Source organism: Calidris pugnax, unplaced genomic scaffold, assembly GCF_001431845.1.
Source record: "Calidris pugnax isolate Ruff unplaced genomic scaffold, ASM143184v1 scaffold60, whole genome shotgun sequence".
Classification (NCBI taxonomy): domain Eukaryota; kingdom Metazoa; phylum Chordata; class Aves; order Charadriiformes; family Scolopacidae; genus Calidris; species Calidris pugnax.
In genome coordinates, this window is record NW_015090831.1 from 525,821 (window position 1) to 548,327 (window position 22,507).

Sequence of the window (22,507 nt, forward strand, 5' to 3'; positions counted from 1 at the left end):
TGATGATTAAAACTCCAAGTTCCACACTATAAAAGTCTCAGGCAGGGTTCCTTAAAGATGTTTTCCATACATACTCTCCCTGCCCAGAGGGGACAGCACCAACCCCTCCTGCCTATCAAAGACATGAGGACGAAGATGACCACAGATATACTCCACTAGTTCATTTCTGAGAGCACTTGTCAGGTTCTCTCCTGAGATGTCTTCAGCAACACTCCTAAGAAATTACCAGAATATCAGACACTTTCAGTAGGAGAGGAAAATGACAATTTTTCAGTTATGCTGCACAAAAGAATACAAAAAAGAAGTTATAATTCTGCCTATTAATGTCATTCTCTAATAAGCACAAATTCACCAGAACATCTCAATCTATACCTTAAGCTATGGTAGAAGTTACTGGTTGTTACAATAATGCCAGTTTCTTACAGGATTCCTTAGAAATAGCATTCCACCCACTGCACACAGAGGCAGGCAAGAAAGAGGCAAAAAAATAGCTCTTTATGGACTGTACTATGGGCTAATACTAAGGAATTATCCCAGATTTCCGGTTTCACAGCATTTTGGAAAATAAGCCCAGCCTCGACTACCCTGTGTCAAGTGAGGCTTTGACAAAGCTGGCATGAGAAGTCCTTCAATATCCCCCTCAACACTGCACACAGTAGAAAGAATGAACATTCTTATGAGACCATCAAGGTAACAAGAAAACCAGAATCTTTAACAAAACAATGTTCCAAAATGTGTTGCTTAGGGCAAAGGAAAAGACATCTGTGCTTGAATCAGGAGTGCAAGTCACAGGCTGCATTATTATTATTATTATTATAATACATAAACTAGGTTTGATCTATTTAGCTCAAACAACATTAATGATAAAGAAGCAGCAGGGGATTCAACACAGCAAAGCAACTCAAAAAGAACCCAGGATAGTTTGGATGAGCCTGGATCATTTGCAACGTATTTAGTCATTGTCACTATGACTAAAGTCACCCAGAATAATTAAGTTTAAAGCAAGAAGCATGTTACACTGAACCTGCTGACACTGTGCTTCGAAGATGCGGGGTCTGAAGAGAATTCAGACACTAACCCTGTGTAGGATGGATAATACAAACTCACAGGGGCAGAGTAACCCCCCAGCACTTCTGTGAACTTACCACAGACCCAACTGTTCAGATCCTGCCCCACTGTCACCCTCTGACCCCCTTCACGCCCCACAGAAAAACTCCTCCAGGACTTGTGCCAAAGAAACAACTGCAGAATCGCAGCTACAACACGAGCTACAGTTTAACTTTGCAAAACCATACGGTAAATGGAAACGACGTGAACTTTGCACAAGACTAAATGCTGATTCAACTCCCTCCCCCCTCTGCCACCCACCCAACTGCTGGGTCCAGCACACAGCTGGGAAGCACCACAGCTTCCCATAGGATGAGCTGAGAAGTGAAAGGGCTTCTCCAGGGCAAGGAATACTTCTTGACAGTCACCCTCTCAAAGACATACACATACAAAAGCTAAGTGCAAATACCGAGGCCAGAACTCCTTCTCCAGTTTGGAAGAAATGAGAAAAATGTGATGGTACAATAGATACCTTTCAGGATGGTTGTAAAACGTTTTGGTATTAAGGTGCCAGCTCAATATAAGAATAAACACGTGGATTTACCTATTTTTCATGAGAAATATCCTTTTGAGGAGAATGTTTCAAAAGCATTACAACATTAAACATAGGTTTAACTAAAGGCTTTTGGCAGGATCATTCAGCAATCAGGCATTACTTGATCTGGAGCTTCCACGCAGACCGAGTTTAAGCATCTCTGAACAAACCATCCTCCTAGAATTTGTCCATCTGTGATATCATTTTTTAATTCCACATGTTCTTAAACAGTGAGTACTACAGTTTTAATTAGCCATCATTAGCACATGTACTTCTTCTGTTTAAGGTACCTTCATCAATCCCTTCACTGGATCTGATGTGGAGCAGCTGGCCAGCAGGTGGACCAGGAGGAAGAGTTATCAGGGTACCTGGCCCCAAAAGCATCCCTAAAGGCATTTCCATGGTTGTCAGACAGAGGTAGCACGTTGACATGGACTGGGATGGAGAAATTAGTGCTAATTACTTGTATCTAAGGTATTAACTTCAAATTCCCAACCTGATTTAAAAGAGAATGATGCTTAAAAGCTGAATCCTCCAGGCTGGTGACTGGGATTCTTAGGATGCTTTTAAGGAAGGAGAACAACTAAGCAGATTTTGAGTTGTTTACATTTAGTTTAGATTAAGTTATACACGCACTCGTATGTAACTTTCTATTCCTAGTTATTGAAAAAAAAATATTAAGATCCAAAAGAATGCATTTCTAAGAGTAAAATAAAGCTTCTTCAGGTATGAAGATAACAGACAGAATGATGATGTATTTCTAGTGCTGTATTTTCTTTAGGACAGCCAGCAATCCCCATCACACCGATGCTTGCTCTCTCAGGAGAGCTTCCAAGGTTGTATTTGGAGAATCTGACACAAAAAAGGTTGTCTTAAACAGAAGTTTAACATCTGGCAGTAGAAGCCCTTGTCTTTGATGGAGGAGTGCTTCTGCTCAGGCAGACACAGGTGTTTCTCTGGTTCTTCAGTAATAAATTCTCCTGGCAGCCCAGAACAACACCAGAGCTTCACAATTACAAAAAAAAAAAAAATAATAGAAAAAAATAAATATGGGAGAATTCTCATGTCTTGCCTGTTCCAGGTATTTCTTCTGCAGCAGTCAATGAGTATTTAAATGGGTACATAAAAAGCTGTATCAAGTATTTAAATGGGTACATAAAAAGCTGTATCACTAAGATCAACAGGAGAAGAGCCTTTTCAAATGAGAAGAAAAATGGCTCGCTTTCTATTTTTGTTTTGGGGTGGTTGTTTTTTTTCCCAGGACAATGATTACCCACACGTAGTCACCACAGCCAACGTATTTGGTAAATCAGTGGCCAAAGAGTAACAGTGACTCAACTTTTCTGTGTAGCTCTCCTAGGAGTAGTTTATTCTGCCTTATCAGGAGCAGCAAGACTGGTGTTCTAGAGACAATACAGGGAATCTCAGGCTTTTCTGAGCCACCTTCCTTATAACAAAAGCTTCCTTGAAAAAGGAACTGAACAAGAGACTGACACCTACCTTCATCTTCAAAATACTTAACAGCAATGTTCTACTAAGGTGGATGTAACATTCCAACTGCCTCTGATTCTTTTCTTGTATCGTTTATTTGACTATAGCATTATTTAAGCATAGATACAAAGATGGATAACACCATGAACTTTCAGGACAAGAGGGGATGGGCACAAACTTGACCATAAGAAGTTACATCTAAACATGAGGAGGAACTTGTTTGCTGTGAGGGTGGCAGAGCCCTGGCAGAGGCTGCCCAGAGAGGTGGTGAAGTCTCCTTCTCTGGAGACATTCAAACCCACCTGGACACGTTCCTGTCCAACCTGCTCTGGGTGGACCTGCTCTGGCAGGGGGTTGGACCAGATGATCTCCAGAGGTTCCTTCAAACCCCATATCATTCTGCAATTCTGTGCTCCCTGTACAGTCAGTGGGGAAATAGGACCCCTAGCCACAGAGCTGAGAGCTGCCCGAAGCAAATCAGTAGGAAATCAGAGAATGAACAGAAGTTCCTGCTCACAGAAGTTAAATTTCTAGACTTGATGCCTCCACCCAGTCCATCCTTCCCAGCTTTGAGGCAATTCCCTTAAATTACCAATATATATATATTATTTTTTTTGAAGGAATGCATGTACTACACACGAGCTCACTTCCCAGTAGAAGGCAGGTACTGGAACTTCTGCATAAAATCTTTTTGTGTAGAAGCTCAGCAGTTTGGAAGAGGGGGTCTTCAACTACCTTATCAGCCTCAGAGCAGTTGGACTCCACAATGGGCTGAAGATCATCAGACAAGGGAATTTCAGTCATTCACTTCCATTTGCCTCAGCCTCTCTGTGGCTGCAATTCTGCAGCAGTGCCCATCAATCCCACTGGAGCCCTAAGTCCTTTCTTGTAAAAATAAGCTGTTCCATTGCCAAACTGGCTGAAAACCAGTTTAACAAAAAGCAGTAAAGTGCTTTCTGTGTGTCATGTTCTGAGTCTCCCTGGAAAAAGATACAAAGAGTGTGAGAGCCAGAGGTCTCACTAGCACCCTGTGTCTCTGCTTCCACTGCCATATCCTTGTCCTTCATCCAGAACTTACCAGACTTCTCCACAAGACATTTTACTTCCTAGAAGTCCAGAAAACTACTCCAGCAACAAATAAAAAAAAACACTTTTGGGGGACTTGGGGTGTCATGGAGATTTTGAGTTGAATAAAAAAGTGCTGACAAAGGCAAATAAGAAAGGAACATTATGCTCCCAGGAGAAGAACTAACAGCCTCACTTGATGGAAGGTGGACAAAAAAAGGAAACCAACTTAGATTTAGGCCTCTGCTTTCTGGTGGCAGCAAGTGATTGCATTAACCTAGATGCCCTCAGAAGAAGCCACCACCTCAAGGTGGTGGCCCAGGGAGGTGGTGGAGTCACCATCCCTGGCTGTGTTTAAGGGCCATTTAGATGCAGTGCTGAGGGACATGGTGTAGGGGAGAACTTTGTAGAGCAGGGGAGATGGTTGGACTCGATGATCCCAAGGGTCTCTTCCAACCTAGACGATTCTATGATTCTAAGGAAGAAGGGTTTAAAAATTCTTCTTTGTTTAAACAGAAAGCAACTTAAACATCATAGTTAACTGGAAGCAGACAAAGGAACAGGATGCTGGAAATAGCAGCCGAGGCCTTGGAACATCAGCTTCTTTCTTCCCATAAAGGGAAGCAGGTTTTGGGCTGAGCTGGAGAAGACCATGGCTGAAAAGAAACAGAAAGACAACGGGTTTCTCCTAAGGTGATACTCCTCCATGGTTTTGAAATGGGTTTCTCCTAACACCTAAGGTGATACTCCTCCATGGTTTTGAAAATGATCCATACTTTCAGTCCTGTTTTGTTCAGAATTTCAGAGTGCCATTACTGGAGACTGATATATCTCTCACTTTTGCTGCCCATGCTTGGATTTTAAGAGAGGAAGTCCTCATGTAGAGTTTCAGGGAAGGTTAAAAGCAACATGATGTCTGAAGAAGCCCGAGAAAAGCCTGAGGAGCTTAGGTAAGTATCCCAAAGACTTGGTCACCAGCTGAACTGTAAGTGCCACACTCTCACCCTGAGCTGGCAGAGCCACACACAGCTCTCCTTTCAGCCTGCCCTGTTGGCTGGAACACCTCCCTGGTTTATGGCCTCTGGCAATCTGACGACAATTTATAACTGCTCTGCACCCCTGACTGCCCAGGTTCCACCAGGTTGCTCCTCTGGCTGAGAGACACTCATATTTGTAGAGGTAACAACAGGACAAGCTCCTATTCTTACATGTTCCCCTGGAAACTGGAGGACAATCATGAGCTGGAGTCCTCTCAGACTGGGAGATGGGGATCCTGGACATAACTGGGGTTTATTATTTTAAGGACCTCTCCTACATTCTTCCCCATCATTTCTAGAGCTGCTAGTGCTGTCTATGCTCGGATCTGAATTTTTCCAGAGCTTCTGCATAAATTTTTATGCCTGTCTGCTCAGAATAAGTTTCTAGGACAACCTATGGTTAAAATGCAAGCACCACAAATTAAGACACTACTAAGATTAAAGTTGCAAATAGTCTTTCCAAGCTGTTTTCTTAAAATTGGGATGAAACTGGATGAACCTAGGAGATAGAAGAGATTTTTTCACCAATTGCTTTGAATCTGGTTCCACAGATGCAGATTCCAGCTCATGCTCTCCTTAAGTATAGGAACTTTTGTCTTCTGATACCTGTGAAATACCCACAAGTGCAATGGAAGAGGGAGCCCCTGAAATGAGTGATGACAATGATAATTCTTCACTACTGGATTCCTGCTCTCTCTCATCTACAAGCTTCACGCATCCATAGGAAAAAAAAGCAGTAGTTCTGTACCTGTGAAACAGCAGATGAGCAAAGGTGGTGACCAGAGCAAAGCTGCAACAGGCAGAGTCCTGTGGTTCTGCCTGGAAATGTTTAATCTAGGGCCACCCAAGAACACTGTGGCACAAAGATATTTAAAAAGCAAGGGATGACAAAAAAAATCCTGTGACAACAGCCAAGCGCTGAGATCCTCAGAACCCCTCTGAAAGAGAGAAGCAAGTTCTTTTTGAAGACGGAGGTTATTAAAAATGATAATTAATTTTGTCATTTTTCCTTACGCAATACGTATACGGAGCAGCTCTATTCACCAACTCTGATGTGTCATTCTTCCCTTGATAATTCATTTCCCAGGTCGATTCAAGGCAGACTCACTGCCAGCCTTTATTCCACCCAGCTCCCTCCTTACTCCTATCATCTTCTAACCCAACTCTTATCTCATTCAATACTGCTTGCAGAAAGCTAGTTGCTATTTTTCCAAGGCACTTTTGCTGGTTTAGCAAATTGAATCAGCCCAGCACGATGTCAGACGGCCACGAGGGCTGAACCAGCAGCAAAGGGTAACTTCACCTCCAAGTGGGTTTGTGGATGAGGAAGAAGATACAGAGGAGAGGAACTGCCAGTCTCCCAGTTCTCTAATCAGTTTTCCTTAAATACCCTACAGAAATCAAAGTTGACAGCACCAAAAGACACCAACACTGAAAGGACTCTAAGACGTAATATTTTTTCATTGTGTATAATTTGTAAAGTCTTCTTCACACTATGCCAAATAGAAAAGTTAGCTTAAAGCTAGAAATGTAATTTAAAAGTGCCATAAAATGGCAATTTTAAGCAATGACACTTCAAAGATACCTGGGAAAAGAAAAAACTTAACTTCTTACCATACATAACCACATGGAGAACACCAGGGACTTCTCCACAGAAGGAAAGCCCCTGGTTTTGATAAAAGAAGGACAAGCCACCCTGAATGGCTACATTAAGAAATTCTGGTTGTCACCTTTAACAATGAGTGACACTGAAATAACCCTTTTGGACAAGTAGAAGCTAATTAGCTGTTTCACAAAGCTAGCTGAACTAGTGGAGGAACAATTAAAAAGCATGCACTTCTAAAATTGATTTCATCACTGCACTTCTCTCTTAAAAATACTTTCTCTGGTTTTTATATCCTGTCTAATGATACCACTGACTAAGCAAATTCTGACACAAGCCAGACACTCCACCTGTTTCTTATCCACAGAAATGATTTTGCAGTTTATTAGAAACTTTTCAAGAGTTCCTATCAAAGTCTAGGACCTGCTGCAGGGTAAATGTTGTAGTCCATGCTTGAATAATAGATTTCTCAAACAAGCATTGAGACTACAAACAAGTTTTTCTCTTAGAAAAATGTTAAGACTGGCTTTAGCTATAAGGAAGCCAGTGGGGAGAAAAGTTCAAATGATCAACTGAAGCTCTCCTAGAATGCAATTTGCCAGCATGTAAATATCCTGAAAGTCTACCAAAACCAAATTCAAACACACGTTTAGTCTTACATATGAAGAAACTGGCCTCTTCTCTCACATACTGCAGTCTTTAACTGCCCAAGTTGATGTGCTGCTTGTTGAAAGCTTCATACTTACACCAAGATGATTATGCTGAAGTAAAAAATTGCAAATAGGTTTTCTACACAGATACCATTCCTCATCTTCACCTTGAATCAAAGGGCTTCCAACACCAAAACATTTATATTAATGGTGAGAGAAACTTCTGGGGCTACTGAATTTCAGAAGCAGCGTTTTGGCAAAGCAAGGTTCTAGAAGATGTTCATCAATCATCAACTAAAAAGCTCATTCCGCTGTATCAGGCACCATCCTCCTTCCAAAATTGCAATATGTTTCGCATAATTCTAAACTTTACTCATAATTCATAATACAAAATCCAGGGATTATTCCTTATTTCCTGTGCAACCTGCTGTGGGTGGACCTGCTTGGGGCAGGGGGGTTGGACTAGAGGATTTCCAGAGGTCCCTTCCAACTCCATATCATTCTGTGATTCAAATTCTGTGATTCAGTTCTCTACATTGTGAGAATAACACCAATACCATCACTTTTGGTACATATTCCCATCATTCTTCAGACTCAAGATTAAAAAAAAAAAGCACAAACAACTCCAACAAACAAAACCCAAACAACAAGAACTGAATTTGTTTTATAACTGAATGCTCATGATTCTCCTTAGGATATGCCATACATGATTCTTCTTCTAATCATTATTCTTCCTAATTTGAAGAACTGGATTACTGATGTTTTGTTTTGTTGTTTTTTTTTCAAATTATGTACTACTATACAGCTGGGTTTTTTTTCAAATTATGTACTACTATACAGCCTTTGTGTAGGTTTTTTCCAAAGCACAGTCCGTATATTAAGGGATGCTATGAAATAACAGAAGTATCTGCCCTCACACAGTCTGGTGGAACACAACAGGGTAAGGGACAGGAGAAGACTTCCCCCTTTCTCAAACAAAACCTCCAGAGCATCTGCTGCCATATGTCCAAACACCATTCAAATGTAATTTCTGAATCATTCCAACTATCTTATTAAAAAAAAAGTCAAATTTGTTTTAAAAAGTAATACTTTACAGCAATAATTACATATCATTTGGAGAAGACAAAATGGGGATTTAAGTCTAACTTGTCAAAAGCACAGTTCCCTTATTTACAGGGGACAAAATGAATTTTGCTTTATTTGCCATCCATCAGAATGTTTTTCAGCCACTTGACGTTCCACACTGGAGCATCAAGGTATTTCATGAGACATCCATGAAAATCATGGATCCCTCACAAATCCCCAGGGATCATGGTTAGAATAGGTGATCTTAAAGGTCCCTTCCAACCTAGGCATCCATGAAAATCATGGATCCCTCATGAATCCCCAGGGATCATGGTTAGAATAGATGATCTTAAAGGTCCCTTCCAACCTAGATAATTCTAGGATCCACTCCGTTTTCACTGGAATAAGAAGCAGGACCTGAGCACTCTTGGTTTCTTTGAAAACCCCTGACCTAATAGGATGTGATTCAGTATTTTCTCAAGTGAACAGAAACAGAAGACTTTCAGCAAACTGCCAACTATATATATATTTTTTTTTTTTTTCCATAGGGGATTTTCCAGAGTGTTGGGAAGTCATTCCTCACTACTGAGTTTGGGGCTGTTCTTTTATTTTGGGAGAAAGGGAATTTATTCGGGGGCAGGAATGGGAGCAAAACCATCTTGTGGTTTTAAATAACCTCACAATTTATTCCTGGTTCCAAATCTTGCTCTTAGGACATATATGGCACATGCAAACCAATTAAGATCTCTCTACTGATTTGCATTATTCTAAATGGGCAAGGTTAGATGAGACTTAGTTGGGGTCTGTCCTCCCCCAGTATGTGTCACAATGTAATCAAACTATAACATTTTTAATAAGCATTTAAGAACAATTTTTTTTTTTTTTACAGGTTTTGTGTTAAATTTAATGATGTACAGTTATGCCTAGGGATAACTGGCAAAACAGACCCTTTCCAAAACTAAAGATCAGAGAGTTAAAATGAAAATACTTAACCAGTGGTCTTCTATGAAGCTACTTTAAAAGTAGCTTTTTAAATAATGAAAAATAGACAATCTGATTTCTTATACGAAGCACAGGAATTCAAACAATTGAGTGCAATTTAAAATTTTTGCAACTTTCACAGCCTAAATGTTTTTCAATCCTGGAACACAGAAATATTTAAAGAAAACTCTTCCATCATGTAATTGCTATGAGCTAAAGAGAACTATCTGTACCCTCTCCTGACAAACACTACCAAAAATTTCTAAAATTAACAGTTACTGCAAAGTTTAATTTTGTCTCATACACTTAACACTGTAACTGAACAACAAAATTAAACCACTTCCCTGTTTATGTGGATCTTCATCAAAATTCCTAGAAGGAAACAGTTTTTCATGTTAGAAGGCTCGATAAAATGATTAGTTATACTTAAGAATAGCTTTTAAAAACAGATTAAATTTCAACTTAAACATTGATATTGAAATCCAAGTATTGAAAATACAGCTGACAGAATAAAGATCAGTGTGATTGTTTAGGCAGTATTTAAAGACCAGAGATTAAGGTTATCTAGATGAGATAAGAATTCTGAACCTGAAAAAAAATAAGGTTATTCTATTACAGCTTCAGTTAACAGAAAACCTCTAAATCACAAGTTTCTAAGCCACCAAAAGGAAGGAAGCTGCTGAAGTGAAGTTAAAATCAGCTATGCAAGCTTAGTAAATAAAGCTCGAGATACAGCCAGCACAGGATTGGCATGGAACCACCGATGGAAGGAACATGTCCACAGAGGGATGCAAAGCTGAGTCCCCCAAGGGCCTACTCTAGGACCCATCCTCCTGCTTCCTGCCACCACTGATGGCTGGAGGAGGTGGTGTAAGGCATCTCAGTGAGTTCGCAGGCAATCACAGAAACATAAAAAACCGGGTTGGAAGGGACCTCAAGCATCATCTGGTCCAACCTTTCTTGGCAAAAACACTGTCTAGACAAGATGGCCCAGCACCTCGTCCAGCTGAATCTTAAAAACGTCCAATGTTGGGGAATCCACCACTTCCCTGGTGAGATTATTCCAATGGCTGATTGTTCTCAGTGTGATAAATTTTCCTCTTGTGTCCAACTGGAATCTCCCCAGGAGTAACTTGTACCCGTAATCCCCTCTTACGGTGCTAGAGGGTAGGTATGTCACTCAGGAGGACCTAGACAAACTGGAGGGGTGGGCCACCAAGAACCTCATGAAATTCAACAGGGACAAACATGAAGTCCTGTGCCTATTGGCAGACCATCCTCTGCATCAGCACAAGTGGTAACTGTCAGACTAGGTAGCACCTCTGCTGAAAAGAACCTGGAGGTTTGGTGGACAATATACTGCTTTGAGCATTACGCTGGAGAAGACTGCCTGATGAATCCAAATTGATCTATGCTTCTACGTTTCTAAAAAGTAATTTCAAATAGGAAACTACCATTTCTATTCAGAGCCATTATTATGAAATGACTTTAAGGAGGGAGACTCCAAGATTACAGTAACCACCAACTGCACTCCTCCTGCACCAAAACTTTCAATACTCATCTAAAATAGAAATAGTCTTTAAACACAAAGGAAGCATTTGTTCTTCAAGTTCTGTATCTATACTGCAGATCACAACAAGTCCAGGGACTGCTCACTAGCCCTTAGACAACATGTCATAGACTGAGCACATCCATTCCACAGAGCATGTTGACCATGGACCTCGACCTCCTCCTCACAGCTCCATGTGATGTTCTTCTGGCCCCAAAGCAGGTTATGGGTTGATTTGTTGTTTTGGTTTGTTTATTTGTTGCTGGTTGGGGTCTGTGATTTTGGTTTTGGGAGGTTTTTGGTTGGTTGGTTGATGGTTGCGTTTTGGTTTGGGGTTTTTTTTGTAAGAGGGACAGTTTTTCAATTTGGACATCCAAAATAATGCAAAAGCGAAGCTGCAACCCAGCGTAAATCATGGTAGTGTTTTCACAGCATAATGCTGGTACATACTCCATGCTCTCAGACAGGAGAGGAGGGCATATTGAAGCACTGAAGCTGCAGGAATTCCGGTAGAGCCTTGACTGCCCAAATTGATCTATGCTTCTACGTTTTTAAAAAGTAATTTCAAATAGGAATCTACTATTTCTATTCAGAACCATTATTATGAAATGGCATTAAGACTCCAAGATTACAGTAACCACCAACTGCACTCCTCCTGCATCAAAACTTTCAATACTCATCTAAAATAGAAATAGTCTTTAAACACAAAGGAAGCATTTGTTCTTCAAGTTCTGTATCTATACTGCAGATCACAACAAGTCCAGGGACTGCTCACTAGCCCTTAGACAACATGTCATAGACTGAGCACATCCATTCCACAGAGCATGTTGACCATGGACCTCGACCTCCTCCTCACAGCTCCATGTGATGTTCTTCTGGCCCCAAAGCAGGTTATGGGTTGATTTGTTGTTTTGGTTTGTTTATTTGTTGCTGGTTGGGGTCTGTGATTTTGGTTTTGGGAGGTTTTTGGTTGGTTGGTTGATGGTTGCGTTTTGGTTTGGGGTTTTTTTTGTAAGAGGGACAGTTTTTCAATTTGGACATCCAAAATAATGCAAAAGCGAAGCTGCAACCCAGCGTAAATCATGGTAGTGTTTTCACAGCATAATGCTGGTACATACTCCATGCTCTCAGACAGGAGAGGAGGGCATATTGAAGCACTGAAGCTGCAGGAATTCCGGTAGAGCCTTGACTGTGCTGCCTCCTGGCACTGGCCCCCTGCCTGCGCCACCCCTCAAACCGTGCTTTCATGTCATCTCATTAGACACCCGTTGGCACAAGCTAAAACATTATCAGGACTCCACCAGGAGTTAAACACTATTTGAGTTCACTCTGCAACCTCGTTTCACTAAGAAGTTTAGGAACAATCAAAAGACACAAGTCACAGATCACGTCCAAAACACTCTTCAGATCTTCAGTCAATTGCATACAGAAAAAAAAAAAAACCATAAAAAAAAAATAATCACTGAGTTGCCTTACCCCTTTCCATTTTTTCCCCACACTAAAAACTGCCTGTCAACTTATAAAAAGTTTGATATCTTTCAGAAAATAGAGAAACAATATCCTGAACAGCTTTGACCGCTTTCTCCCTTCTCCGTATGTAAAAAAGATGGATGTACCGTCCAACTTAAAGACTCCAAGATTACAGTAACCACCAACTGCACTCCTCCTGCACCAAAACTTTCAATACTCATCTAAAATAGAAATAGTCTTTAAACACAAAGGAAGCATTTGTTCTTCAAGTTCTGTATCTATACTGCAGATCACAACAAGTCCAGGGACTGCTCACTAGCCCTTAGACAACATGTCATAGACTGAGCACATCCATTCCACAGAGCATGTTGACCATGGACCTCGACCTCCTCCTCACAGCTCCATGTGATGTTCTTCTGGCCCCAAAGCAGGTTATGGGTTGATTTGTTGTTTTGGTTTGTTTATTTGTTGCTGGTTGGGGTCTGTGATTTTGGTTTTGGGAGGTTTTTGGTTGGTTGGTTGATGGTTGCGTTTTGGTTTGGGGTTTTTTTTGTAAGAGGGACAGTTTTTCAATTTGGACATCCAAAATAATGCAAAAGCGAAGCTGCAACCCAGCGTAAATCATGGTAGTGTTTTCACAGCATAATGCTGGTACATACTCCATGCTCTCAGACAGGAGAGGAGGGCATATTGAAGCACTGAAGCTGCAGGAATTCCGGTAGAGCCTTGACTGTGCTGCCTCCTGGCACTGGCCCCCTGCCTGCGCCACCCCTCAAACCGTGCTTTCATGTCATCTCATTAGACACCCGTTGGCACAAGCTAAAACATTATCAGGACTCCACCAGGAGTTAAACACTATTTGAGTTCACTCTGCAACCTCGTTTCACTAAGAAGTTTAGGAACAATCAAAAGACACAAGTCACAGATCACGTCCAAAACACTCTTCAGATCTTCAGTCAATTGCATACAGAAAAAAAAAAAAACCATAAAAAAAAAATAATCACTGAGTTGCCTTACCCCTTTCCATTTTTTCCCCACACTAAAAACTGCCTGTCAACTTATAAAAAGTTTGATATCTTTCAGAAAATAGAGAAACAATATCCTGAACAGCTTTGACCGCTTTCTCCCTTCTCCGTATGTAAAAAAGATGGATGTACCGTCCAACTTAAAAAGTCCATCTGCCACAAGAAACTCTGCAACTTCAGATATAAAAACTAACTCTTTTCTATATGAAATTATCACTTCAGATAATACATTGAACACATCCAGTTTAGGAATGGAAGACACAAAGAGTTAAAGCTGCAGAAGAGCGACAAAGTTCTGAACAATATAGATTTTTATTTCCAGTTGCAAAAATAATTATACAAACCCTCTCTGAAAACAAAACCTTTAGATGGAACTGGATGTCTTAAGTAGCCTTTCAGGTATTAACTTTAGATTGTGTCAATGTTAACAATTAAAACAGTTGATTTTCTTAATTTCAGCTTAGTTGACAACTATCTCAAGATTCAGAAAGCAAAAGAATTAGAGAAGTATTCTTGGTTTTCGTTTTAGCTAAGATACAGCACTTACAAAGCATTGATTCTTCCTGAGTATCTTGCCTTTCACTCAGTTCAATTCACTAACTATAGGCAAAATTTCCCTCATGTAATAAAAAAAGTTATAAAAGCAAAAAAAATATATATTATTTTGGCATTTCTTACTTGCCTACCACAGTTACGTGTATATAGGGATTTGCTTTTAGTTACATTCTGGTTTCAGCATTTTGAACTGAATTACCTAATCTAATTATAGCTTCATATAAATCTTTAAAAATAGAAATTATACCTTAACAAAATAAGGAACCTCAAAAGGTGGTATCTAGCCATTTAAACTACTTCAACAACACACAGCTTCTTGCCAACTAAAGGTACTCACCATCACATGAAGGCAAAGTCAATGTAGTTTAACAGTTACTAACAAAACTTCTCAGTGAGTGACTCCAGAATAACACTGAAATTAATTACAATTTTGGACTGGCTCTGCACCCTGATTGAGATGGATTACCTTGCACCAATTTAGCCAGAAATACAGTAGAATACAAGAAAACCAGTACTTTTACAAGGAAAATTTTTAGAATTCAGCAATACTTAATTTACCCTCAAAAAAATCAATGAAACATTGCACTGGCAATATATACAAGTGTTCCTGTTCTTCTGCTGCTACATTGTGAAGTCACCAAGATTTGAGGTTACAGAGCCATCGCTGGGACCTTTGCTGACATCAATATAACTGCAAGTATGTCACCTGCTCATTTTCTCTGTAACGAAGTTTCTGTGTGAAAGCAGGAGCAGTGCAGTTCGTTAGGAGGCCATTGCAATGAAAGCTCTCCAAGGGTAAAGGCCACCATCCTGCTCATCCTTCTACTGCCAGTCTGAAAATGGGATTTATTTGGGAGAACCACCGAACAAAAGAAAGAAAAATGGTCTTTTGAGGAACCATCTAAAGTAATTTGATTGTTCAAGACAGCACCTAACTGAAGAGTTAGGTACAAAGAGAGGGTACAAAGAGGTTCTTCCAGTACCCAGCCCCAGTAAACCCCATCCTAACACCACCGCTAGTGCTACCTCCAGCCACTTCTGGCTGCAGGAACAGGTCGCCTTCCCACAAACGCTTCCCTCATTTCCAAGTGTTTTTCAAATACCTCTAACCACATAACCAAAGATTTATGCCTCCAGTTACTAAGCGAATTGTCATTTTTATTTTTTTTTTCTAGCCAGACTACTTGCTTTCAGTTACAGCTTTAACTAGGAAATTCAGAAGAAATCCATGAATGTTCACCTTTCTCTTCAAGGGTTCCTTCCCTGTGAAACTATTAAGGAAGGGTGCCTTAGCAATAATTACTGCAGTGGAGAACCCCTTCTCTGCTTTCTTTCCACCACCAATTGAAGTATTTGAAGCATCTAACGTACGTTTAGGATTCTTAGCCACAAAGACATGCAATGTAAACAACATGGCAGTAAATATTCCTCTTCTGTGGGATTAAGCCTAAATATGCTCTGCTGTTTGGCACCGTAGTCACAAACTGTTTCTAAGAAAAAAAAAAAAACCAACCCTCCACCACCACACACAGACAGTGTAGGGGAGAGAAGACGAGAGATGCCACATAAAGTCACTGGCATCCAATAACACTTCAATTTCCATATGGAAATAACAGGAAATAAGATGTGCTGAATTTTAAGCACCAAGGCAACAAAAACACATTAAGATTTCATCACACAAGAACTTGGCTGTAAAATCTGTAATTTTCTTGATCTTTTTAAAGAGTTCTCATTTTCAGGAACATCAGATAGCTAACAGACCATGTATTCTACCAACCAGCTAAAGCAGACATTTGCATTAATCTGCTTTCTGTTAATTAAGTGGTGGAAATGCATCTCCCCTTCGCCGAGAAATCTCTTCCACAATCAGATTCCTTGTCAACCTCTATCTTTTTACAGTCCATGTGATAATGATCCTTCTCCAGACAATTTCCCAAGGATAAGTACCCAGGACTTGCTGTATCTTTGCTTGGAATCATATAGGTCTCCAAAAAGACTGCTTTTGCTTATTGTGTCCACCACATTTGTCTGTCAACAAAGAAAATGTTGGTGCCATCTCTTAAGAGATCCAGACGTGATATAGATAAGTGTCATAATGACGATTTGAAATTGAACTGTATTCCAATTTCAAAAAGAAATAAGCTATGGGAGCTGGAAGAGAAGGTAGAATCAGTAAGAATGAAAAACACTGGAGTTACTGGGTATTTTTTTTCTCCTATATAAAACCAACGATATGACAAAAATGAACTTCTGTAGTTGAATAGAGGGGGAAAAAAAAAATATTTATCTATCGTCATCTACAATCATCCCAACCCATCACCTAAAAACTTTCGCCCCCAAATTCCAGAAAGGTGGGGAGGGGGGAAGAAATGGCATTCAAATACTCTCCATTAAAACCAGCTGAAGACTATTATTCATGATTACAGTAATTACCTTCTTGCACCCCCATACAGCAGCAAACAGCTTTCACAAAGAATACCTCCCTCCGCCAACTTATATTGCATCCAGCATTTGAAGACAAATTTATTTAAGTTTTTCCTCTGAGAAAAGCCTTGTGTCTGAAGGGTAGACATGCAAACAAAGCCATGACAGCAGCATCTCTCTGGAAACATTTGTCAAGCAGAATTGTACTAGAACTAAGCTTCCATGTCCTAATATTGCATTAGCACAACTCCAGCTATTATTCATAACCCCGAAGACATAGGGTTTGTAACTTTTGTTAAGTATTAACAGATTACATAAAAATAGCAACAGAATTTGGATCTGTTATCAGCTGACAACCTGGAGCCACGAAACTTTGTAAACAATGTAACATTTACATCTATGTAAACACATCTTTGCTTGAGAACAGCATTAAGTAGGTTTACAAGCCCTGCTCCCAACAGCAACGTCAGGAGCACAGGGGTATTGCTCAATGGAACACACCGAATATAAAAAAAAAAGCCTATGCTCTTATAAAAAAGGGATCTTGAGGAGGATTTTACTTTAAAAGCAGTACTAAGTCTGTCGTGGTTTATTGCTCTACCTGTGCAATAGAGATTAGAGTTCAATGACAGCCCCGGAGAGCTCGCAGGGAACATTTCAGCAGAGAGTTTCACAAACAATGCTCATCAACCTTTGGCAGGACTTTCAAGTGCTACCAAATTAGTAATGGAAGTACAGTCAAAAAACCATTAGACTAGTAAAATTAAAGAAAAAACAAGTCTCACCTCCCACCCCTCAATTCCTTCAGAACACCTACCCATTCAGCTTCTGAAGCCATAGAACTATAAAGCCCACCACACTGCTACCTAGATTTTTTTCTGGAGGGGGGGAAATATTTGAAACATAATTTCCCCCGGTACTAATTGGTGTGAGACAAGAGAAATATAAAACAAAAATCAAAAACTATAATGTTCCCCATGCAGTGAAAATGTTAGCTCAACTACAGAGGTTATCTTTGACATGCCATTTCCTTTAGCAAAAGAATATAATGTTCCCCATGCAGTGAAAATGCTACCTCAACTACAGGGATATCTTTGACATGCCATTTCCTTTAGCAAAATTACTCAAGACCTTCCCAGTGACTTAAGAATGATCTGGCATTAGGAAAAGAAAAAAAAAAAAACATTACTTCCCAGTGGCTTAAGAATGATCTGGCATTAGGAAAAAAATAAAAAAAAAAAAAGAAGGACCAAACCTCTTCTGATGTGCTTCCTTTTGTTTTGGTGATTTTCAGCATGAATCGAGCTTAAATGAGTTTTAACAAGTATGGGTCCTGTCTCCTGTAAGAGACTTAAAGCTGCAGAACTACCTTGATGACAGACTGTCCAAGCACCAAAGGCAGAGCAGGCAGCACAGAGGAGAAGAAATGGTGATTTAGGAGACACAGAGAGCGAAAGTAAGAAAAGGAACCAGGAGATGTTAAAAACTATTGCCCCCCACAACAGAAGATTTGGGTTAAAGCCAATCCACCACTTCAACATCGCCCACATTTTCAGCTCCAACAGGGCACATACTCTGAAACATCACAGAAAATTATGACAGTACACATTCTCTGTTCCTGAAAGTTCATAAAACTCAGCAGTCATGAAAACTAAAGGCACTTCCTTGGGGGAGGGGAGAAAATAGATAATATCTAAAGAGAAACGTTCTTCGACGAACAAGTTATTTTATTTACTCTTTTTCTTTTTTAAGCTCACCTACAACCTTCCCTCACCTACAGGAGAGGCGCAGGAAGCGCATTCAATTCTTCATTAGCATTTTATTATTACTTCAAGATCTCTTGTTCTTTATCAAAAATACACACAGGTTTATATATAAAGTATATTAGGCAGCAGAGGGAGAACCTTGACCCGAGCACTTTGTTTTCCTGTTTAGTTAATAGGCAATCATCTCATTCTCCTGAATTATTACAAATGGGTGCAAATCTACACCCACTTTTGTCCAAGCATTTACAAATATTTTTAAAGCCTAATAACATAACACAGATGCTCTCTTTCAAATATCTTAGTCAGAAAGGGGAAAAAATTTCACTCCCTTAGAAGGTTATTAGATTCACTGGAATTTCCTACCCATTTGAAGTACATTTACAGGATTTCACACAGCAGTTTATAGATAGTAAAATAAAATGCCTTCAGCCTAAAGACCACTTCCACGCCCACCATGCAGAAAAAGACCTACACTTTCACCTATTTTAGTATTAATTGGCTGTGTAAACAACTGCAGAAAATAGCTGCATATAAAAATAAATTAATATAGAAAACCAATACCCCCAACTCCTTGACACACAGAGTAGCTGGAGACCACATAATGGAAAAAGACAAACCAGATATCTTTTCACCTGAACTCCAGGATTTCTTCAACCTTTGCCAATACTCTTAAATATAGGGCCTGAGCAGATTTGTTGTTTTTTTTTCCAGACTAAAGACTGGAAAGGAAGCTCCTACTTCTAACAACGACATGAGAATCAATTGATCAGGTATGATTTTAAACCCAAATGAGTCACAGTGAAGAGAAGAAACACCACTTATCAAAATGCCTGTACTTCGTGCTAAAAGCTTACATAATCTTATAATTTTGATCATAAAAAACCAAAAGCTTCCTGTTGAACTCATTTATTTTTAGACCTACACCAGGACTGCAGATAGCCCACAATTTTAGGTGAGTAGAAAATAGTTTAATAATTGTTAAATACCGGAACAGTTAATGTGTAATACTGGAAAAACCACCAAAACAATGTCATTAACATGAGAAGCAGTCCGAATTGCAGCCAGTTTCCTGCTCATTTAGCAAAGATTAATTTCATCTTCCCAGGCAAAAGAAACATTCATTTTGCCTCGCCAATACCAACCTGAGCAAGAAATGCTAAAGAAAAGATGGCTTTTGTTGCTTAACCATTCTTTATAATAGGTAGGACAGGTAACGTCAACAAGATCACTATTCTGTGCTCTAGGCAAAAAAGATCTTAATAGATGGACGTGGAAGGGAGAGACAGACATAAAGAGCAGACAGCACCAAGTCCTTCAGAAACTGTCAGGGAGGGGGAGACAAAAAGTTTCCCTACAGAAAATATCCCCGAATTAAGAGGATGCGTTGCTCCAATAACTTATTAAGTTATTAGGAAAGGATGAGAGACACGTCTTCTACTGCAAGACATAACTGTCAGAAGAAATCATGTTTTGTTTCAGCAGAGAAATAAATTATATACATTAATAATAAAAAAAAACTAACACCCAAACCCCTGTCTGGCCTTAACCTGCTCTGTTATTTTATCTGGTTAAAACAGAAAGGGATTTTTTTTTTTTTTGGTTTATTTCTGGCAGCGCTCTCCTCTTCACAGCGCATTTAGCACACACGGAATTGATCAATACCGCTACAGACATAAGACTAGACTATCCATTTACTAACCACAAGAAAATGTCCTGTTCAGCAAAATCCTGTACATTATAACACTGAAATTTTAAAAAGGCATTGTTATACGGCTCTCATTACTGCCTTACACCGGTTGCACTGAAAAGCTGAGCACTTTGTCTGCTCGTTTTCCTTTGCCCACCCTGCAAGAATGCTAAAAAGCATCTTTAAACCTACTCACAGGACTATAGACACATTCAAAACGTAAGCAGAAAGTGCCAGGTTTGCCATGTAAACACATCTTAGATGGGTTACACAGCTCATAAGAGGTATTTTGTGAAGCTGTGATGGAGCTTCAAGCAGAAGGGTACCAACAGTTCCCTCAACCACTGGTTGCTCCCATAACCATTCTCCTCCGAAAGAAGCCCTGGGGAAGTCCTCACACCCTGCTGGCTTCTCAGGACTCTGAGCTGGCGTTTCAACCCCAACTTCTGCTGTTTTCAAGTGAAAACTAGCAGCTTTTTTTGCACTGCGAGGCAGTGACGTGTGGAGTAGCAAAATACAAAGCGTTACAAATTATTGTTTAGAAACTGAAAGTCTGCCTTTTCACCCTAATTCCGTGGGTACATCTATACATGCGCACACCCCTCGCTATCATTAAAGGACGAGCTAATGCCTTCAGAGCAGTGCCCTATTCTCAACTAATGAAGCATTAATGAAGGTTGCCATTCACCAGTGAACGGTCCGGAATAAGAGATCTAATTGAAGTTAAGAGTATTTCAGCGGGGTTATTCTTACTTAAAAAAAAAAACACAACAAAACACCCCACCATGAAACACAAATAAGCGCATTGCCAGATTACTGGATGTGACACTAGGTGGTTATGTCTCCACATTTGTTCCACACAACTGATCTGAAATCCAAGCACCGCACGCATTTGAAGTGCTCATTATATAGATTTTTAAGAATAAACAATGAAAACAGCTTTTGCCTTCACAGTCACTGCCGTCCCCAAACACTTGTCATTTCAAAATATGAAAGATTTCTCCTCATTCCCACTCAGGGACAAAGTTACCAAAGCTTTTCAAGTGCTAACCCCAAAGCCTTACGTTTGAAGCAACAAAATCAAGAACGTTCACTTACCTGAAGAACAAGAGATAAGAAAAACAGCAAACGCCAACTTAGTAGCAGCTCCCATTTTCCAATGCTGTTAAAACATTTAAGTGACTTTAAGTATCCAGTTTCCTAGGTCCTGCAAGCTGGAAAATCTCCCTTCTTGCTGAACCGTTATAAAGCAATCTATAGCAACATTTCTGCAGCAGAGAACGTTCAGTAAAACAGTAAAATCAGGTTTCTTGAGACACTGACGATCTCCCTCCGGCTCTTCCTAGCGAGAATCCGGGTTGAGGGCTGGATATATTTGGAACCGTGTTTCAAAACACACGTGTCATTTGGCTTCTGTACAAACGGTGGCAAAATTTAATTCATAAAAGTATGCTACGAATCCACTTGAAAAAAAAAAAAAAAAGAAAAGTCAACAATTAAGCCGCTGGACACGAGGAAGTCTCTGAGGAGGCTCCAACTCTGCTTTTCCACATCAAGCTCGTCGAAGCATCCCTCGTGGGTGCCGAGTGTTGGGGAACCGTATGGAAACCGGTCAAACACGACGTTTTCGTCCTGGCTCCCCTTTAGACAACATGTAGTGTTTGGGAGAAAAGTAGCTCCATTTCAGTTTCAACCCTCAAAAGCCTCCGGGTGAAGGGAGGGAGTTTTTTTTTGTCAGTTTCTTGATGAAAAACTACCTTAAAAAAAAAAAAAAGAAGCAAGCCACCAGCTACACGTGGGCAACGCTTCGGGTTTTCTTTAATAATGCTGAGGGGTTTAGCGTGACCCCCGACGAGGAAAAGTGGGAAGAAACAACAGTTTGGGTAACAAACCAGCCGAAAAGTGGCGAATCTCTGAGTCCTGCCGGTAAGTCAGGGAGAGCCGCGCATCTCCCCTCCTCTCCCCCGTCCGTCCAACACCAGCACTCCCGAATCCCAGCAAGATTTCAAATTCTTCTAAGAGATTTCCATCCCTTCCCCCCCCTCCCTACTCTGGCATTATTCTGGTTTTGGATTATCTTATGTGGATCACGACCTTATCTTGAACAAACATAGTCCATTCCCTCATCCCCATTGCAAGCTGTTCAAATGACTTCAGGAATACACATACATGTAAAAAAAAGAGTGAGTGGAAAAAAAATTTAAAAAATAAAAAATAAACGCAGTATCCAGCCGCTGGGGAGGAGGGTGAGATATTCTTTGTGGCAAATCCTTCTTCCTCCCCTCGGCTGCCGGTGCTGCTCGGAGGATCGGGGGAGCGAGGGGAGGATGCGGCGGCGGCCGGGCCGGCGGCAGGTTCGGCTTCTCCCTCCCCTCACGCCGGCTGGCGCCTCTCCCGCTCCGCTCCAACTCCTCACCGGCACATCTCCTCCTCCTCCTCCCCGCCGCGCCAACGGAGACCCCCGACGGCCCTCCGCACCCTTCCCCGATCCCCTTTC

At 40.5% G+C, this 22,507-nt stretch overlaps 1 protein-coding gene across 2 annotated transcripts in view; it reads right to left on the minus strand.

Annotated features, from left to right (window-relative positions):
* Positions 1-22,028, minus strand: part of ACVR2A (activin A receptor type IIA) — a 75,507-nt gene extending 53,479 nt beyond the window's left edge. For both annotated transcript variants that reach the window (XM_014941174.1, XM_014941173.1), the window contains exon 1: positions 21,109-22,028. In XM_014941174.1, the coding sequence (XP_014796660.1) occupies positions 21,109-21,163 (55 nt within the window). In that variant the 5' untranslated portion in view covers positions 21,164-22,028. The remainder of the gene's footprint in view (positions 1-21,108) is intronic.
* Positions 22,029-22,507: the final 479 nt, after the last annotated feature.